The sequence below is a fragment of the Amblyomma maculatum genome, chromosome 7, assembly GCF_055883805.1.
Source record: "Amblyomma maculatum isolate TAMU_Amacu chromosome 7, ASM5588380v1, whole genome shotgun sequence".
Lineage (NCBI taxonomy): Eukaryota > Metazoa > Arthropoda > Arachnida > Ixodida > Ixodidae > Amblyomma > Amblyomma maculatum.
Window position 1 is genome coordinate 72,648,989 of NC_139350.1, and position 15,135 is coordinate 72,664,123.

The 15,135-nt window shown below is 45.6% G+C and overlaps 1 protein-coding gene across 1 annotated transcript in view; it reads left to right on the forward strand.

The window, feature by feature from the left end:
- The first annotated feature begins 3,894 nt into the window (after positions 1–3,894).
- LOC146183624 (cytochrome P450 4V2-like) overlaps positions 3,895–15,135 on the forward strand; it is a 34,176-nt gene continuing 22,935 nt past the window's right edge. Inside the window, exons 1-2 of the mRNA XM_084608730.1 lie at positions 3,895–4,144; positions 14,757–14,866. Coding sequence (XP_084464856.1) covers positions 3,895–4,144; positions 14,757–14,866 — 360 coding nt within the window. The remainder of the gene's footprint in view (positions 4,145–14,756; positions 14,867–15,135) is intronic.

Here is a 15,135-nt window from a genome sequence, read left to right on the forward strand (position 1 = left end):
AAAGCTTTAGAATTTAGGCAACTTCGCGACATGAAAAACTGTATGGTTCGGCTGCAAGCTCGTTTTCTGCAATACATGCTTCAGTATACGTTTAAAATATTTCGAGGATATTTCAGCGCCGCCTTTAAGGGTACGGCGCGTCAGCTTTAAGTTCACGTCTGCGATTCCCTTTGCAGATACCCGTTAGCGCATATCCAATTCGCTACTCGCTTAATAAATAATCTCCGAATCGGAGCCCTTATTATTGCACACATAATGTTTAGCATATAGACGCAACTACCAAATAAAAAGAAAGACAACCCGACATAGGCATAAAGCCCCGCTTTAACCAATCCAAACAAACGTTTCCGAATGGCGTAGAAGCATCGTGCAACACGCTTGGCAGGCGGTCGGCCTAGTCACTTTTCTGCAGCGCCCGGCGAAGCTAACCGCTAATTCTATCGATTCCCTCTTCAGGTTCCAGAAAATAAGCTGCTTGCATTGAGTTTCATAGAGAATGTGTAACCTGAGTTCAAGAAAGGCGCTCAGGTTATAAAGGTCAAACGTATCGGTAATCGAAATTATGATGTTGTGGAAGCCTATGTTGTGCGGTAATTTTATATCCCTCAAAAACCCCACACACCTCACCACGTTTAAGCGTTTTCGGTTGAAGCTAAATAAAATGTACTAGTTAAACCGTCGATCTATTAATCACGCAAAGGGACAAAAAAAAAAAAAAACTCTGGGGAACACATAAGTATCCCTACGTGCTGCAATGCGAAAGCATTTGTGCCTACGTTTGGTTCTTTGGTGGCCTGCTGCTGCATCTGTTTAAACTTACTTTTGTGCGTGGAGCTTCGCGCCAACTCTCCTTCAACTGCGTCGCGCGTTTTTAAACACCAACTGCGTTTTAAAGGGATCTGTGCATTCACTAGACGCGCCTTTACTCGGGTTCAAATGTCAAGCGCTCCGGTCTCGCACGCCGGTGACTTGAATTCCATTCGTACATAGACCACAATTTTCTTTTTTTTTATCCCATAAACAGTTCTATGCACACTTTGAAGTGGCAGATCTGGTCACGGCACTCATGGGGCAAGAAAGCCTCTCGCCTTAAACTTTGAGCTGAGATTTGCGCGTATTTCAGCTACAGCGGCACTGAGGTGAAATCATGATTTCGACCGGGTCATTTAAGTAACCTTGAGAAATGGAGCATCGGCTAGCGCAAGGAGAACGTTAACACAAGCGTGCGTAACAGTGTACGAGCCCAGATGCAGCGTTGACAGTGTGGGCGCAGCCGAGAGCAGTAAGCAGTCATACATGGTGTTTGGTGGTAGGTCCCCGACTGTGTTGGAGCAGTTAGGTAATATATATAAGAATTAATGAAACAGCGGCTAGGGCTGTAGCATTAGAGGGGTTTTGAGCCTCTTTAGCGCCCTCATTCGCGCCTCCCGGGGCTTTTGGGCTAGTGCGAATTATTGCTTTCTTTAAAGCGAAAGCCTTTCTTGCCTCACGGGCTGCGGAAATATCATGGAAATGTGCGCACGAGCTAACACTTAAAGAAAAAAATTTGCAGAGGTTTAGCACAGTTGAACATGGTATTCAGCGAAGGCTTCACAGCATGGCCATGCTAGGTAGAACTGCAACCCAATTTAACTGGCATCGGCACGACGCGCTAAGCGCAGCGTCATCACAACTGGCGTCCATGGCTGGCTACGAATCGGAGCGCGGTTGCTCCTCGTCTTTATACCCAATCGATGTGACGCCACCCACTTAAGTAATCACATACTCTACCCCCTTTCACCCTCTTATCAGCTCCTGTCACACGAAGTGCAAATAGTCATTGTCACGACCTTGTGGTGTGACACCAAGGTGGAGGTGGTCCACAAGGTCCCGGTTGAGGGAAAGGAAGGTACAGCTAGTATCTTTATAGCCACACTTAGTCCTGTGGTGCCTTGAATGAAAAATGGCTAGCCCGCGCTTACATTCTGTGTTGGTTTATAAGAAAGGAAAAGCACGGCATCTGCCACACTTTTCTGTGGATACCTGAACCACATAGCAACAGTTTCTCTTCCTGCTCCTTGAATTTCAAATGAAGGTCAAATTGAAAACCTTGCAAAGATCGGCTTTACCTAGCGTAGTGAAGGTTTCGCGTCGAGAACTGTCTCCACCGGGAATCGAACCACTAACCTTCCGATCCCCAGCCGAGCGCGCAAACCGCTACTCCACGCCGGGCTCGTGAGACACCAATCGTATTTCTTCTTGTCTAGAGAGAGGATGGTAAAGGCGATGACAATGACGATGCATTTAGTTGATAATGATGATGATAGTAGGGATGGCAATGATTCAGTTAGGAAAAACAGTTCTATAAAGTGGCTGGCCCATTTCCACTCTTAAGAAGTGAGCGCAGTCTTGTAATTTGTTAACCTTGTTCTAGGCTATATACTTTGTTTACATTACATCATCTGTTAGTGGAGGTATTGTGCCTCCTCTGACACATTAACCTTCTGTCTTTATACGTATCCTGTATCCGCCCCTCCCCTCTGTAATGTACATTTGTACCCTGAGGATATTATAAATAAATAAATTACATAGTTGGTTCTTTTCCGAGTATCAGACACAGCACTGTATCAAGCATTTATACTTACCGCAGAGTATATGGAAAATATAACTGCCGACAAATATTTTAGGACTTGAATAATATACATTGCTTCATAACACAAGAAGGCTACCTACACGGTTCATGGAGCCTACGAAGAAATGCGACCTCGTTTTGTGCAGGGCGCCAATGTAAGAAGGCGTCTTTTCCAAGACTCGAAGGCTCCGAAGGGGCTGTCAGAGGTTCCTACTTCTTCAATAGACAACCAAAAAACTTTAACACAAAAAACTCAACAAAAAGCCAAAGTCAGAACTGAAGAGAGCAAAGTCAACTCCAGGGCAGCAACTGAATTCGACAAGCGTGCGAAAAAGTGCTGTAAGGATATTCCCTGGGACGCAACGCTCGTCATGTGGCCCAATATGTGAAGAAGGGAAGAAAAGCCAAGAACTCAAGACGTAAGACGTTCTCAGCGAATGGCAGAAACACCATCATATGGATGCATGGGGTCCCAAACAACAGGTTGCTCAGAGGAGGCGTCGCGACGCTAGTGCGATCATTTGAAGGGTACGGCACCATAGTGGCGTCGTGCGTGCCGGCAGGAGAATTCACTCTCCCATACGCTCGAAAGATTGCACCGTGGGAGAAAATGACTTTAATTAAGTGTCAGACTTTATATTCCACGTCTTCGGGTTTTCGGGAGATTCCAAGATCTGCGTCAAATGAGGAAACTGGCGCAGAAGGAAACAAGACTTTTCTCACTTGCAATGGCTTGGAGAGATACAAAGAAAAAAGCAGGCTACTTATTAAGCCTAAATGTTCTCAGGTGCCTTCGTAAAACACAAAGCATTTACACCGCGTGTCATGAAGCTGTTTCCGGCCGTTAGTTTCCACACATACAGAGTACAAACCATTTACTGCGCGTGACATGGCTGGTGCCTGTTGCAGGGCGCAGTGGCCATTATGGCCGGACAGAAATCATTAAGCGCGGATGCACTCGAAACATTATGACACTTTTCGCCGTGAAACGATAACAGAGAGCTGACACTTAAACAACGCGTGGAAACTACCACGACCCTCCTAAGGACGTCACTGATGACGTGCCTGACTCGAACGGCAGTTTCCTCCGAGGGTTAGTACGGCCGGCGTCCAAGTCGTGTGGATCTCAAAGACCATTTCAGCGCCTACAGCAGCCGTCTACACAAGCGGTAGAACCAACAAGAACGCTCCAAGGGTCACTTTTCGCCGGCGTCCACTCATTCGCATTCAAAGGCGTCTCCTCTCCATCGTCATCGAGTAAGGACCGATTTTAGTTGGCCGCTATGCAGAAGAACCTGTTAAGCGACCTTTCGATTTCACGCACCAAAGTTTCAGCCCTGTGGGAGCTAGTTGCTTTGCTCACATTGGCCTACATATCGTGGGCTGTGGTGGTTAGCCCCGTGTTTCGGTGGCTCGGCACATGGCGAGCCTTGAGGCCTCTACCGGGACCCAGTGACACTGTGCCTTTCTGGTATTCTCTCCGTACCTACTGGAGCAAGAGCCGATCCAATTCTGTCAAGGATGCTACTGCTGGTAAGTATCTACTCGGATAAAACCAATGCGCTGCTACAATAACGACCTAGTTTAAAAAACATTAACTGTTCTGCCCTTTATTTTGCACACACCGCTTTTTCGTTTGGAACAAAACGGTGTTTCCATACAACCCTTAAAGCTGAGATGGAAATCTGTCGTATTTTTATGCCATTTCTTCGTTCGCACTCCATTTTTTTCCATATTGAGAACTAGCACCTTTGTTCTCAAACACAATAACTTTTCTTACTCTTGCATAATTAAACAGGGTCGGCAGTAAACATTCATGCGATATTCATTTTGTCATAAGGAAATACTGATCGCACATGATAACTCCTAAGCTCACTCATGCCAGCGTAGCAAAAAGCAAGGATACTGGCTCTGTGGAAGAAAGTACTCTGCAACCCCTTCAGTGAACTGAAAAACTCACTGCATAAATTTGAAATAAATGGTAAATAAAACAAATTCAATATTTCGTTTTCATCGGGAGCCTCTAATTTGGTTGGTTGGTTTGGTTTGTGGGGTTTAACGTCCCAAAGCAACTCAGGCTATGAGAGACGCCGTAGTGGAGGACTCCGGAAATTTCGACCACCTGGGGTTCTTTAACGTGCACTGACATCGCACAGCACACGGGCGCCTTGCTTTTCGCCTCCATCGAAAAGTGGCCGCCGAGGCCGGGATTCGATCCCGCGTCCTTGGGAACAGTAGTCGAGCGCCGTAACCACTGCGCCACCCCGGCGGGGTGCCTCTAATTTCATCGGCTCTGTAATTTCAATAACTCTCAATTTACCTCTTACTGCAGGTCAGTGGATAGGTGACATGCCCTGCGCTGCAATAACATTTACAGACAGAAGAAATTTCTGAATACTAACGTTTACGAACCACGACTTTTACTAGAGTTTAGCGCAGGTTTTCTTTTCTCCAGATTACGGGATCCAAGAGCAAAACGAACTTCCACATGAAAGGAACTGCATGCGGCGCTTGTCTGCAGGACAGTAAGGCATGTTGTTTGTGTGGGCTGGTTGTCCATAGTTGTGATATATAGATGCTACAGTGAGAGCGGAAGAAGTGACAATTAAGGTACGCACGATTTAGACTAGTCGTAGTACCGCTTACACAAATCGTCAGGCTACCGTGTTCGATTTTGCATCTGGTAGCACGGCTCCACTTGTGATTTACGCATCAATTTAGTTAAGAGACAAAGTGTTGAGTGTGCTACACTGCTTCCTCAATCTACGGGGCTTAGCAATAAATGCTGGAAAACTTGAACATTTCAAAAATACGGTGCGTTAATTGATACATGAGGTATGAATTTCAAAATTTTGAAACGCGACATGAGCGCTTATCGCAACCAGAGCGCAAAAAAGTGAAAAATGGAGCGTTTCTCGGTCACATGCGGCAGCATCGGTATCGGTGATATGCGAACCCTACATTCCGACTTCGAGTAGCTCGCAGCTCCCACTGACAAAATGTGAATACTAGAATTTTCAAGAAATAAACATAATTACCGTATAGTTTTCAAGCGCTCTGAGCAACTGTATATGTATAGCATAAACTGAATAGAAACGTTACTTTCACAAAAGTGAAGCCAGTCATCCGTTTGTAATGTTTATCAATGAGTCAGGCAATCCAAAATTAGAATGTTTTTTATTGCCAAAAATCTCGTCAGTGAAAATTTCCAGGGCCGGTCAAAACTACAATTAGAATAATATTTTATAACATTGTTATTCCTTTCTACAAATGATAGGCTGAAGAATGTATCGCAACAGCTGCCGGTGATTAAAATTCTTAAAAGTGCACTTACTTTTGCATATATGCTGTAATGCGAAAACAAGTGGAGTTCTGTCAAGCCGCCTGTGGATTCGCCCGACACTACGCTAGCGGACCTTGGCCGACTGCTGCCAAGGTCCGCTAGCGTCCGTCCAAGGTCGGCATACGTGCATGGCGTATTTACCTAGGTTGACGGAACGAGCGGCGCAGATGCAACTTCGTGAAGACAGCGGTGTTTACTGAACAGCGCGAAAGTGTGTTGCAGTTTTACACGAGGCGGCTAAACAGCACGCCATTTTGTATGCGGGCGTAAATATCTCGCTTCCCTATACTAGCTTGACCGTGTTTACTTCGGAGATAATAGATTTGCTAGTTGGAAGAATACGTAGAGAATCAATTTCTTTCAAAACTATTTAATGGCCGCCCCTGTTTGCTTTGTATAAAATTGGATCACTGCTCGATATCTACAGTGCTAAAGAAATCATCATCTCAAAAGTTCTTTCACGAGCAAAACCGCGCTCATGCTGCTATTTTCAGTGCCTTCGCAGCTACTAATATCCGTGGCTTACACTATATAAAAAAAAAACGATTGAAGAACGCCCAACATTTTTGTGAGTGTGTAATATTATTGCCACACGTCCAAATTGAGTGGTATTCTAAAAAATTATTACACTAATAATTTACCCTTAATCAGTATCGTATACACAAAAAGTTCCCTTGCCCTTTCTTTGGTTTCAGTGAGTGTTGGCCTTATTGACGCAGGGTCACAGTATCAAATTCGCTCAAATTAGCTCCAAAAACTACTGCCCTCCTAGAGTTCAGGGGAATTCATTCCATTCGACGACCTACACGTGAGCCCAGCTTTGACTTGAAGCGAGAATTTCTGTAGAGTATCGGCGTAAGATCATTTTGGCGGAATATCTCGTAGCAGTGCCGGCGTTATCAAGCCTGAGTTGATCTGCAAACTAGTCTCTGGCAAACCAACCGGGCTGTACGTTGTCTGAGCTATGTTTTATGAGCTTAATCCTCGAGTTAACGACAATACAGTGAACCAGGCCTTATCTCCTTTCTCAAGTCTCGACAAGCACGCAGTTTGCATCAGCGTGGGCTTGTAATATGCTATAGTGCAGCCACTGTCATACGGTCTCGCATTCCGCCGTGTTCTGCAGTGCTTCGCTCGTGGCAGACAGGCGCAGGGGCTTTGCCTTAAAAAAACTAGATAAGGGCGAGAGAACGCGCATACGTAGTATGTTGCCCGCAAAAAGGCAAATTTCGAATGGCAATTTTCCTCCCAGTGCCATGTCGCTGCAGTAATACGACGCGAAATGCATTCGCTGCAATTGACACTGAACTTATTTTTCTATCAGCGTGTTAGGTATGCGCACGCTTGTGAAAAGGCGAAAAAAGAAACCTGGTCTTGCTATGTATGACGCAACGAAAATATCAGGCCCGTGAGCGTGGTGCCGCAAAACGAAAACACAGCGACCTCACCAAATTCAAAATGAGGGTTGCTGCGTGCTGTGTTCATCTATAATCCGCGCTTCTTTTCCGCAGCACTGGCATATACTCGACAATTTTTTCTCTAAAATTCCAAAACTAAAAGCAGTAAGCCACTCATCCATTCCAGAGGACATGATTTCTTCATCAGGAAATCCGCCATAAACTATGAAACAAGCTGGCGTTGCGTACATTTCTGCGAGCACCGCTGGCGGCCGGTCCACACTATCGGAACAATGTTGGCGCCACCTCTCTGTCGATCTCGCGGCGATTATTTTATACGCATTTTGACATTGTGTCGAAGAGGAAGGAAGTGCGCTTGAAGGCGAACGCCCTTTAAGGACCGGAGTTTAGCACAACTATGCATTACGATCCGGCGAGCGGAGCGGAGGTTAGGTGTATAGGGAGCACCTCGCGTGCACGTGTGGTGTCCGTGAAGGCCGAAGGGTGACTGACTCGAGGGGAGAGACCGATGTAAAGGGCGCGTCAGGAAATCGCGACTTCTCGAGTCGGAGTAACACGGGCTTGTACCTACCACCTACCGCACCGCCCTTTGACGGCCGCAACTTATGCGCGCCACTCTTTCATTGGCTGCAGCTGTGCAGCCACTCCGCCTCCTCTTTCTAAGCCACGCGACGCACGCTTCGGCACGTTCACTTTCGCGCTTGAAGTTCATGGAGAGTGAGAGAGTGGCTTCGGACCGACATCAACTGATATCGGTAAAATCCGTGATTGCGGCTAATAGTGATACGCACTAAAAGTTGCAGAGGTTCAACTATCCTTGAACCAAGTTTCACGAGCGTAATCCATCAATCGCACCCGCAGTCGCTGCTGTCGCTTCGTTATTGGCGCACTTACGCGCTTAGTAAGCTTTTCGGCAACGGGCTAGTCTGGTTTCTAGTTATTCAGCAGCCTCGGCAGCCTGTCAGGCACGGCAGCGTTGTCTGTATTCAGTGAGAGTGGCTTTCCATGCGCCACGCTGCCAGGTTTATTCGCCGGACACTACGCTCGCGAACCAAGTCCGCACTGGCCCAGATGACGTATGCGTATATTTTCCAGATAGAACTTCGTGAAAAGGACAGTTTTCACTACGCTGCTCGAGGATGTGTGGTCGGTTGGAACTTGGTGCAGGCGACGATATTTGCTACACAGCGCGAGGGAAGTTTTACCCAACGCGGGACGGCTGTGGCGATAGCACAGGGCTCTCGTGCTAAGAAATTTGATCTGTGCGCTCTTGCGGATGTTCAAAACCCAGACGCGGTGGTGTTCTTTGCAGTCTAGCCGTAAACACAGGCGTGGAAACTTCTTCATATCCCAATTAGGCAAACTAGACCAGTTCCTCTCTGTGTCAAACGCCCATGTACTGCATGACAAAATGACTCCATGTAATTGGATCGCACTCCACTGCAGATAAACGACTCCAGTTATTAATCATTCTGGAGCCCGCCTGCAAGGCGCCTCTTGTTACTGACGTCAGTTTGGGACGTTAAAATCTATCAACAAAGAAATAGAAGCGCCAAATATGCACTACTTGTAAGCGCTATATAGTTAGTATGAGTGAAGCTCGTGTTACCACCGTTAGCTGCGATCGCTGTCAGAATATACAGCAGCAGCAGACGTCGTATCTTCCTCTTCCCCTTCCTCGACATCATCAAGCGATCCTGGACGAGCGCTTACCCCCAGCCTCAACAATATGAAGGCGTCCGTGGAGTGCATAAGAATTTCTTATAAGCGGATTATTCGCTGTTTTCAAACACAGAGCGAATGCGCAGTTTTACTTTTCGCCAAAAGCGATGTCAATTAAAGCAGCTTGCTTACCGAGATTGCTTTTGCTTAATTCTAGTTGAAGCTGAGCCAAGAAGGTTACTTTGAGACAAAAGATCATTCTGAGCCAAAGCGAGCTTCATTCCTTTCGTCGTATCCTACCTGCAGCCAAGGAACCAACGGTTTCCTAAAGTAACGCGGAAATGCAGAACAGAGGGACAATCCCGGCCAAGGGTGGTGAGAAATGGCAGCGCGTATTTTTGCAGCAAAAGCACCAATTGTGAATAAATAATACGCCTCGCTCAAAGGGCAAGGTTCCAGAAGGGTAAGAGAGGAAGATAAGGTGGGGGGTTGGTCGCGCGACGGCTGTAACTGCAAGGAAGAGAAGGAGCGGAGGGTAGGACGAGAGAAGAAGGTGAGCACAGGCGCTTTATAGCCGCGAATTTACTCGCGGCACGTGCAGAAACAAAGAGTTGCTTGGAAACACGCTTCGTCCGCACCAAGAGCGTGCCTTTATATTGATAGCAGGAAACGCGTGCTGAGAATTTGTCAATGTTAGCGCTTCATTTCTTAGGGTGCCACCTTCTTAAGGCACAGGATGTAGCGAGACAGTCGCTATTTGGGTTATTTAGGATGCTCGTGAATTGAGAGAGAGACTTCCGTAATAAATAAATAGCGTCTTTCCCGCTTTGGTGGTGGACAAGTCAACAAACGAGCTCTCTGAGGACGGGACCTCTGCCCGCGGAGAGCTTGAGCCGTTAATACTGTGTGGATGAGTCATCAAGTGCTTGCTGGGTATAATGTTCGTAAATACCTTATGCTTTATAACAAAAACTTCACAAGGCAACTGGGGGATCCATCTTTTCTTTCTTCGAAAGTAATTGAGCGCCATGTAGAACGGAGCGATAGGATGGAAGCTAACTCCAACGATGCCTATTGAGGGGCATACACGTTACATTTAATTATCGTGAAGGGGGCGAGCGTATGCACGTTCCTTACTTTAGCTGGAAAAAATGCATTGTAAACACATGTAGGGATGACTGCATTTCACCATCGATGCTTTATAAGTTTGATTCCACTAGCTGGCAGGGAGGCTGAATTGGTTCTGACGAACTTGTCACTATCTCCTTGATAAAGAATGCGTCCAACAGTTCCCGAGTTAATCGTATTTAGTCAATAGAAGTCGAACAAGGTTTGAAGGGGAGCGTCATATCTCAGCCAAGTGAACTTCTCGACACATTGGATTGAAGAGTGAGGGTCACCTTAATCACTGTTAATTTTCTTTTCACTATGCACGCCCATATCCTACACCTTGTTGTACCCTTTACTTCTAGTTAGGATCCTCCGAGCCCAGCTGGCTCGGAGCTTTTATATCTGTTTTGTCCTTGTAAGAGCCCTAAAGGGCGAGTAAAATTTCGAACAAGTAGGATGATTTTGCTAGCTATTTTTCATGTACACTAGCGCGTCTGCTGTCACAACGTGTGGTTTGTCCTCAAGAAAGTAAATCTCGTGGCCCACACCCATCACACGCAGTAATGATGGCTTTGTGTACCTCCTATGATAGCCGGAAATCGCACTGTCAGAAGAACCGAACACTGACCGAGTTGGCGCATCCTTGAAGAACTAAAAACAACACCGCGAGGACGGACATGAAAGAAGGACAAGCGCTTGTCCTCTTCTCTCGTGCCTCAGTTTTATGCCTCAATTGCAATGTCAGTTGTGTTGATTTTGTGGCACACATTAGCATATGTTACATGACACGGAGACGTTCGCAGGAAGACCGTACTTAGTACCAACCTTTTGCAGATTCTAGCGAACACTTTGGGATGCACGTGGTAACCACTGTTTTAGGGCTGTTATGTTCTTGTCCCTGTGGTGTTTTAAATACATTTTCCGCAGTGCGGCTGCAGCAGCCGGAAAGTTGCCCTGCATTACGTGAGGGCATGGCATGATCAGTGCTCATTCCAAACAAATGGGGCCAATAGCCCAGTTGGCAGTTTTTGACTGGGCCAAAGCAAAGAATAAAAAAATTGATTTCTCGGCTCTAGGAAGATAGCTTCAGTCAATGCATGTTTCTTCGAGATTGATGTCGAAATGCAAAGATTAGAGGTGGGGGTCTTGTTATGAGATCCCACATGAAAGAGAGCTTTTCACTATTTTGCTTGGGCAACGTGATAAAGGGCTCTCTTACGAAAGTCCCGCACTACGCGGCACTCTACACCATATCAGTCTTTCTGCACGCCAAAGAAATTAAATTACTAACAAATTAGCAATATAATGCTGTTTGGTCTCCTTCATCCAAAACGTTTTTTTTTTTTTTCCTACGCAGTCAAGCCTTGTTAATAGGGCCTAGTTATTGCGGACGACGCAATTTAGGGAGATGTTTTTTTTTTTTTTTAATTTTTGAGGACTGATATACGCCTACTTAACCTGGATTGTCACTTCGTGGTGAAAGAACAAGGGGCGAATGCACAGAGTCCCTTGGGATGCAATTCTTTTTGTTAAATTAATATGGACAGTGATGAGAACGGCATCTCTACTGCTCAAGCAGATCTTTCCTTTTCTATATTTGGATAGCATTACGTTAGAAAAGGGTAATTAAAAATTGCAAATGACTCAGCGATGAATCTCTTTCTTTTGTGCTTTCATGTTTTACAGTGAGAAATTTCCCCATCAGTGCACATACCTATTTTTTATCGTGCATAAATGGCTGTGCAAAACGCTTTTTTTCTGCTTGCGCCACGTAGAAAGTCGCACTCAGCAATTTTCGGCCGTTTCACTATTGATATATACAGCAGCGCTATGTGGCATGTGGGTAGTTTAGTAGAATATAGGTCATTTATTCATGATGCGCTATCAAAGGTATCGCATAGTAGTAGACGCATCAAGCTACATTCCACTATTACAAACGTACCGGGATAATGTCCTTGTACCTTCAGCAACGCTACTGTGCGCAAAACCTGAGGGTGAGCGTGTGGATTTTTTCTGAATATTTTTTTTTCGCAATCTGCTAGTATAGTCCATTCGCTTTATGGATAGTTTTGGTAGGGAACAACAGTCGCGAAAACTCCGAGAGACAAAACATTTCAAATGGCTACAGGACTGATTAGGTGCGTGGAACTTTACGTGACAGCATATATAGCTAGCTGGTTCGATTGAAAAAGCATCACCTTCCTACGCGCTAGTTCTGAGAGGAAAGTGTCGGTAAAATGTGGACGTCATTTCATATTAGAATTGTGACGCAACTTTTATTTGGACAGCGCCCAGTATGACGTCATGCCTTATCGCTCCCGTTCAGCAATCATCTGCTACTGAAGTTGGAGGCTAATCTACGACAGGGCTTGGCATCAATGCTTGTGCACTGTCTAGTTCAAAAAATCCTAAGGGATTTCGTCTAAGCCGAAAATGAAGTCATCACGCCATCATTCAAAATCAAAGAGCATTTAAAACGCTACGAAATTATTTATTACCACAGCAAAAAACTGTCTCATAGCATTTAATGGCCCTTTAGTCCTTAATGGTACCGTGACGGCTTCATTTTGTGACTGAGACGAAAATCATATGGCTTCAGGACTTCTGAACAAGGTTGTGCCTCTGTTTGTATCCGTCCACAGTAAGTGAAGAGCGAAAAGTGAAACAGACCCTGCACCTTCTTTTTCCGAGAAACAAAAAACCAAATAACCACGTCTCACATTTTCCCAATCTCTGCCAGTAAATGTAAATTGGCTCATAGGAAGAGAAATGTGCAGTTGCTTCACACTTCTTTTTGAACAACTGAACGGCACCGTAAGCGAAGGCAGGAAGGTGGAAGTGATAGAAAAAAGAGAGGTATAAGTGGAGTACTGGAAATCGCCATAATAATTTCGAGCACCTGCGGATATTTCAATTCCCCTAACCCGACGCGGTGGTATAGTGCTTAGAGCTCTCGACTTCTGTGCCAAAGGATGCGGGATCGAATCCCGGCCTCGGCGGCCGCTTATCTGTGTGGGCGAAAAGCAAGGCGCCCGTATGCTGCGCGATGTCAGTGCAGGTGAAAGAACACTATAGCTGGTTGAAATTTCTGATATGGCATCTCTTATAGCCCGAGTTGCTTTAAAGCGTTAACCCGCATAAACCAAACCAAACCAAACTGCATTGACATCATGTTTCGCCTCCATCAAAGCGCGCCACAAAAGTCGGATTAGCACTCGGATACGCCGGTTAAGTAGCCGAAAACTGTTGCAGTAATCGATTACGGCAACGCTTCCCGCACAGCTTTTATCGAGAAAACTCTACCGTCAAGGCGAAATAATTCTTTACAAGAGGATGAAGAGGCAATAACAGTTTGGGGTGTTCAAGACTAAAACAGAATGAGTTTCTACCTCTGTAGGTACAGTTGAATAATCCCTTGAGGCTACAACAGCCAAATCTTTTACCATAACAACGCAGAAGCCATAGCGATTGCACTAGCGCTCGAAATGTTGCTTGCACCTACCACATGAGCGTAATATTCATGATTATCCACTGCCCGATGAAGACTCTCCGGGATTTTTCGCACTGTTTTGATGTCCATTTCAATGAATTTGGAAGAAGTTGACGCCCTCAGGGAAAACAAATAGGAGGACGCTTAAGCTTCGTCTGAAGAGTATACACGCCATAGCTCCTTTACACCCGCTTTTCGTTCCATGAATGTTTGACATCGAGAGGATGCCGCATAGTTTGGAAAGGTATTATACTTTTCTAGTTGGTTTGGTCCTTTCGGAAAGGAAGGCGCGTTGCAGTGTCGCTCTTATGATGGATAGTTGAACTTAAAATGAACAACTCGACCTGTACATATCGCCGATCGAGTCCCTACGCAAACTATAGTCAACTTGACTAGTAGATGAGCGCAAAATGAGAAGTGAAATGATATGGCAGCACCCTAAACGATGCAGAAAATACGGTGATATCACAATCTTGATCCAAAATTACGGGCGCATCTTTTTTGATCCGCTTTCTCACTTCTGGGTTACGGCGACGGCAACGCTTTTGCGAAGGCAATCTGAAGGCAACAAAATATTCAGACCTAACGTTCCATGTCTAGTGGTTTTCTGCCAGCGTAAACACACACACACACACACACACACACACACACACACACACACACACACACACACACACACACACACACACACACACACACACACACACACACACACACACACACACACACACACACACACACACACACACACACACACACACACACACACACACACACACACACACACACACACACACACACACACACACACACACGCACACGCACACGCATGCGCGCGCGCGTGGCCGGCATAACTTTTAAAAGATTCACCTTCTAAAGCAAACTATGGGAAGCGAATTAAATGGTGAGTCTAGGCTCTTTGAGCCAAAGCGCAGTACTAAATGACCAGGTTACTGTACTTAGATCTCATGGCGGGAAACAAGGCAGTTACGTAAAAGAATTCTTTCATACTTCAAGGAAAGTGCAGGGCTTGTGATGAGTTCAGAGTGCAAGGAATAGAATCACTATGCAGCTATGCTGTGCTAGATGAACATTAAATATACTGTTTTATTCCCCCTGTAGTGTTCTTCCAGACCATCTGTGAAATATGCCAGCAATACAGAGGCAAAACCTTTAGAGTGTACTTCGGCATGACGCCAGTTGTGGTGCTTCACTCCCCTGATGCTGTTCAGGTAAGCGAAGCTGTAAAACCGCTTTTACATTTCTTTATATCAGGTAAAACACCAACACTTCTCTTACACTACAACATTACGAGGTGCGCTTTAGAGGGCAGTGAGTTGTATCCTTTGTTTTTCTGTGCATGCCGCGAGGTCGGAGCCCTTTTTTGCTCAAAGCGGAACAAAAGCCCTTACTATGGTCTGTGAGATTTAGTAGTTCGCGTAGGTACACGGGGTTCTTGAAAGTGCTTGTCTGGTTTTCTTTATTGTGTCTATTGAAAAGA